The sequence below is a fragment of the Stegastes partitus genome, unplaced genomic scaffold, assembly GCF_000690725.1.
Source record: "Stegastes partitus isolate 25-593 unplaced genomic scaffold, Stegastes_partitus-1.0.2 Scaffold2187, whole genome shotgun sequence".
NCBI lineage: Eukaryota > Metazoa > Chordata > Actinopteri > Pomacentridae > Stegastes > Stegastes partitus.
This window is the reverse complement of record NW_007579918.1, coordinates 1-5,177: the sequence shown is the minus strand read 5'-3', so window position 1 is coordinate 5,177 and position 5,177 is coordinate 1. Positions and strand designations below refer to the sequence as shown.

The window sequence follows — 5,177 nt, the reverse complement described above, 5'->3', positions numbered from 1 at the left end:
CCCCCCCCCTCCCCTACTCTCACCGTTTCCCTCCCAAAACAAGTCACACAAAATCCTGCCAAACTCAATTTTTCTAAGTTTTGTCTTCCTGCAATTTCCTCCCTTTTCATGTCTTCTCTTCCTATTATGGCTTAATACGTCTCTTTAACATGATCCATCTTTCCATTTCCCCCCCCTCTTCCTTCCTCCTCCTCACTCACTCACTCAAACACACTCTTACACGAGAGGAACTGGCTGCACTCCCCCGCTGCAGACAATGGACAAAGGGGTGAGGCAGGCGCAGCTCGGAGAGTCTCTCTCATCAGATGAGAGGTGATATTCTGACTGCTGCTGCGTCCAGCCGACGATGACAGCCCAAGGTGACTCTAAAGCGCAGGAAGGACTTAGAGAGAAGCTCACGTTCAACTTAAAGCCACAGAGAGGTGAGGTCGACTCAGTGAAAATGGTTTGTTTTATTGTGGCTTCAGAAGAGACACTGTTCCCAAGTCAATACATTAATGTCATTCTGTTTCAGTAATAATTAGCATTTGCAGAAACACACAGTAAAGTACATGACAGGCACCATTGCACCATCCCCTGAATCCCAGTGCATGCATCAGCGCATTCTGTTGAGGTTTTTAGAATATATTACAGAACACAGAAAGCTCAAGTTTGACCAGTTCAGTGCCTTTTGGCCTGTTATTTATAGATTGTGAAACAGATGTAAACCTGAACATGTGTTACCAAACTGTTGACACTTGTTATGTGCTCATTTCCCTTTTTGAGTTTGACTTGTAGTTGCTTAAGTGGAGATTGCATCACAGACAGAATAAAGGCTTGTAGAGTGCACAGCTCTCCCTGAAAAAGGAACATACACTTAACCTGTTTTTTTTCCTCTTTAACACTTATATAAAACAATACTGAAGCTTATTGTTCTTCTGTTATTATTATTCATTTAAATCATATTAAAAATAGCCATTTTAGTAAAAGACAAATAAAATCTGAATAGTGTCTCTAGAATCTTTGTTTCCTCCGTCACACAGCAGCTGACTGCTCCGTTGTGACTCTTATAGAGATGATTTTAATCATATTACTCTTTATAAAATAAAAAAATATTCCTTTTTAACAGATAGTGGACCCTGGTGTGTAAGCGGTTATCTGTTGTATCATGTAGCCACACTTCTCAGTCTCATCCCTGCAGAGCTGGAAGAAGGTCCGCGATGCTCTCCACGTAATAATCCGGCACCATCCCCTGCCTCTCCGCGCAGCCGCTCTTCTGGTGGGCTTCGGCGTCCGCCACCGTGTTGACCCCCGTCAGGGTGAGGAGGGTCTTCAGGCCGCAGTTGGAGCCCAGCATGATGTCGGTGTCGAGGCGGTCCCCGACCATCAGGCAGCGGTTGCGCTCCACGCCGAACTGGGAGGCCACGCAGTCGAACATGAAGTGGTTGGGTTTGCCCACCGTCTGGGCCTGAGACTGGGCCGCCGTCTCCACACACTGCAGCAGGCAGCCTGTACCTGAGGGGCAGAGGGTGAGGGGAACTTTTACTGTTATACCCCTCAGATTAGAGCAAGTTTTACATCTTTGCTTTTGTTTTTAACATTTTAAAGTCTCACTGAAATCATTAGGGCTATTTTGGGAAATAACAAAGTTCCTCCAGAACAACAAAAGACAGGAAGGAGGATTGAACTTATTATATTTTACATACCTATTGCCATACCTTAAAAAAACCTCTGTGTATCCTCGACCAAGTATTTCAAGGAAGTACACAAATAAACAAATAGCAGAAAATGATAAGGGAACATGATAAGCCTCAGCTCTCTGGCCCTGCCTCCATCCTCGCTTCATCAATACCCATTCGCGACTTCCGATCTGGCATTTAAGGGAAAAGTTAGGAGAAGCTTAACTTGCAGAGCAACGTGAGCCATTCTCAGGTTTTCCACCTTCACACAGGCTTTACTGTTGTTAGTGAAAATGCAAGAAAACTGAGATTCTACTGCTTTAGGTTGTATGTAACCACACTAAACTGAGTCTAGATATAAAACCACTACAGCTTGACAGGTCAAATCTGGACTAGATTGTCCTTGAGAGGCTGGAGTCTTTAAAACACTGTCTCTGATTTGTGAAAAGCTTCATTCTATTTGTGAACATGCAAATTTTTTTTTTTTACAGATTTCAATGTTTTTGGCCCAAAACTAAAACCACTGGATAGGAGACGGGTCAAATCTGGATTAGATTCCATTGCTGTCTTGTATCTTGACCACATTAGCCAAGGTCCAGATCTAAAACCACTACATATAGACTAGTCAAGGCTGGCCTGTATTATACTACAGAGATGATAGAATCTTTCATACACAGTTTCTGATTCGTAAAAGCCTCATTCTAAATGTGAAAATACTACTTCTGCAGCATATAGACCACATTCAGCAGGTTTAGAGCTTAAACCACTACATGTAGATGGGTGAAATCTGTACTAGATTGTAATACAAAGGCTGCAGGGTGTTTAAATCGGTCTCTGATTTGAACATGAATTTCACTTTTCTTGGGGATCTAGACCACATTTGACCAGGTTGACATCTAACACCATGGTATGGAGGCTGATGAGCCTTGGACTACGTTGCTCTACAAATGCTAAAGAGTTTGAACAACACAGTCTGATTTATAAAAGTATTATTCTAGTTATAGAAATGCAAGAAAGCAGGAAGGTTTTGTTGCCTTTTGTACCCAAACCACAGGTCCAGATCTAACACCACTGTATACAGACTAGATTTTGTCTTTAACCAGCAGTGTGTGATCAGTGACAACTTCTCTCTACAGTTGTGAAAATCTTTTAAACACCGGGCCAACCTGACACTGTGGCCTTAAGTGACAGTAAGTCTGCACACAGTGTTAATCTGCTTATGTGAGGTGTGTGTGTACCTGGCACAGCCTTCCCTCCCTCCAGAGGCAGCCTGGTGTCCCTGTTGGTCCCCACGAACAGACAGCCCTGCTGGATCAGGTACTGCAGGGCTCGGTTCAGCTTCATGTAGCTGAAGTGTTCGTCGAAGCCCACCACCACCGCCTTCACCTCGGGGTCCAGGGGCACGTTGGCCCAGTCGGCCTGCTTCCCGGTGACGGGGTCCGGTCCCACCCCGGTCTGCTGGATGCCCACCGCCTCCAGCTCCTGCCTCATGGCGTTGCTTCCTATCAGGTACACCTTCCCGTCCACTTTGCAGACCGTCTTCAGGTACATGGCGGAGCAGTACGCGGTGCCGAACACCTCATCCTCCGTCACGTTGAAGCCCAGCGCGGTCATCTTCTCCGCGTACATCTTCCTGGTCTTGGTGCTGTTGTTGGTGACGAAGAACACCTTCTTGCCGCTCTCCTTGAGCAGGTTGATGACCTGCGGGGCTCCGGGGATGGCCTGGTCCCCCCGCCAGATGACCCCATCACAGTCGAACAGGATGCTGTCCACGGACTCCAGCAGCTGCTTCACCAGAGCCCCGCTCAGCCGTGTGCACTTGGAGCCGGACATCAGGGCGGAGGACGGAGCCGTTTAAAAACAAACCGGCCGCTACGTGTCGGTGCTGGACGTTACTGTACCCGCCGAGTAAAGTCACGAATGTCACGGTGGTCCGAAGCCGGGCAGCGGTAGACGATAAAACACCCAGCTGAGTTTCAGTGACTAACAACAACCGGTCCAACCGGTTCGGTTTAAAAAGTGTGGCGTTAAAATTCACCGGAGAACCGACCGACCTTCTACCGACTGTAGCAGCGACTGCAGCGACTTCCGCACCGGCTTAAACAGACCGGTGTCACACTGTAAGAGGTCCGACTGCTCTCCGGTCAAACTTCTGTCACCAACTCACTTTTCTTATTCTGTACCTCGCTCCATGAAATAATTATAATTTTTTTAAATCTGTTAAAAAATAAGTTACATTTAAACGTTTTACAAAAAACTTCACAGTTCAGGCTTAAAACAAAAGGGAACCGTGTTTCTACTCTTTCAACCCCCACAATGTGGACCCACAGGCTGAACAGGCTGACAGTCCCCCTGACAGTCAGAACAGCTGAGTCAGTTTAAAAGGCTTTTCAAAACCCACCTGTGCAGACAAACACCTATCTAATATTTCAAAATGTCTTCTTTAATATTTTGTTGTTGCTCACTTTAATATTTTGTTGTTGTTCATTTTAATATTTGTCTTTTTCAAAGCGTTATTTTTGCCTATCTTTTTAAAGGTTTTACTGTCTTTTGCAATGCTTTCTAGTTGCTCTTTTGAGTTATTTTGTTGTCTTTTCTGATGTTTTCTTTGTTTACATTTTATCTTTTCTGAAGTCCTGCTGTCTTTTCTTTAGCGTCTCGTTCGTTTTTTTCTTGGTTTTTTTTTTTGTTAGTTTGTTTTTATTTTTTAAATATATATACCCTGTTTATCACGTTGGGGGAAAATGTCATTTCGAAAATCGAAGGGTCAGCAACATCGATACCCCACAGCCTTAACCACCGCCAAAAAGAATTGCGTTGGCCGGGAATCGAACCCGGGTCAACTGCTTGGGAAGCAGCTATGCTCACCACTATACCACCAACGCATGAAAACAATCGGTGAAGCAGCGGATTCAAAGCACGGACCCATAACTGCGCTTAAACACAGAGAATCATCCCCGTTTCTCTACATTATATGATTGTTCCATCCAGATCATCTGTCCACCTAGCACAGCTGGTTTTTGTTTGTTAACATGTGCACATGGTCTGTTTTTATATGCAAGTAGACCCTATTTATATGCAAGTGGACCCTAATAATAATAAATAATAAATAATAATAACAATCACAACGGTTACAATAGGGTCCTTGCACTGGTGTGCTCGGACCCTAATAAAGCGAGAGAAGAAGAGCGAGACTGACCTGTGGTCTGATCTTCATAATGTCCTCATGGCACACACTGAGTCGCTGTGTCCTGATCTGTCTCCACTGTTTTCCTCTTTCTTCTCTCCACCGCTCCGTCGTCACTTATAGATTCAGGGCCAGCAAAGCCATGCCAGTCCAATAGGGGATAATGCTCTCTCTCTCTCTTTGTCTCTCTCTGACTTACAGAAATTCAGATGTTTCGACACTGATGCCAAGTCATCATGGATTCCATCCATCAAGGCTGCAGGGTGATGCTGGTTGGAGGGTTCTGTTCAACTTGGAGTGAGTTGGTTCTCGAGGAAGCTCCTTTCAGACAT

The 5,177-nt window shown here is 45.1% G+C and overlaps 1 protein-coding gene and 1 non-coding gene across 2 annotated transcripts; both read right to left on the bottom strand.

Moving 5' to 3' along the window:
• Positions 1 to 428: 428 nt before the first annotated feature.
• pgp (phosphoglycolate phosphatase) lies at positions 429 to 3,769 on the bottom strand. Its single transcript, XM_008304315.1, has 2 exons — positions 2,897 to 3,769; positions 429 to 1,494 (listed from the first exon to the last, which is right to left on the bottom strand). The coding sequence occupies exons 1-2, from the start codon at positions 3,489 to 3,491 to the stop codon at positions 1,169 to 1,171; spliced, it is 921 nt and encodes a 306-aa protein (XP_008302537.1). The 5' UTR covers positions 3,492 to 3,769; the 3' UTR covers positions 429 to 1,168.
• A 702-nt stretch (positions 3,770 to 4,471) lies between these two features.
• trnag-ccc (transfer RNA glycine (anticodon CCC)) lies at positions 4,472 to 4,543 on the bottom strand. The gene has a single exon. It is a non-coding gene; the product is annotated as a tRNA-Gly (tRNA).
• Positions 4,544 to 5,177: the final 634 nt, after the last annotated feature.

Excerpts from the sequence above, each read along its gene's own strand:
- pgp (XM_008304315.1), bottom strand. The coding sequence starts at position 3,491 with ATGTCCGGCTCCAAGTGCACACGGCTGAGCGGGGCTCTGGTGAAGCAG. Across the intron at positions 1,495-2,896 it reads GGGAGGGAAGGCTGTGCCAG|GTACAGGCTGCCTGCTGCAG; the intron begins GTACACACACAC and ends TCTGCCCCTCAG.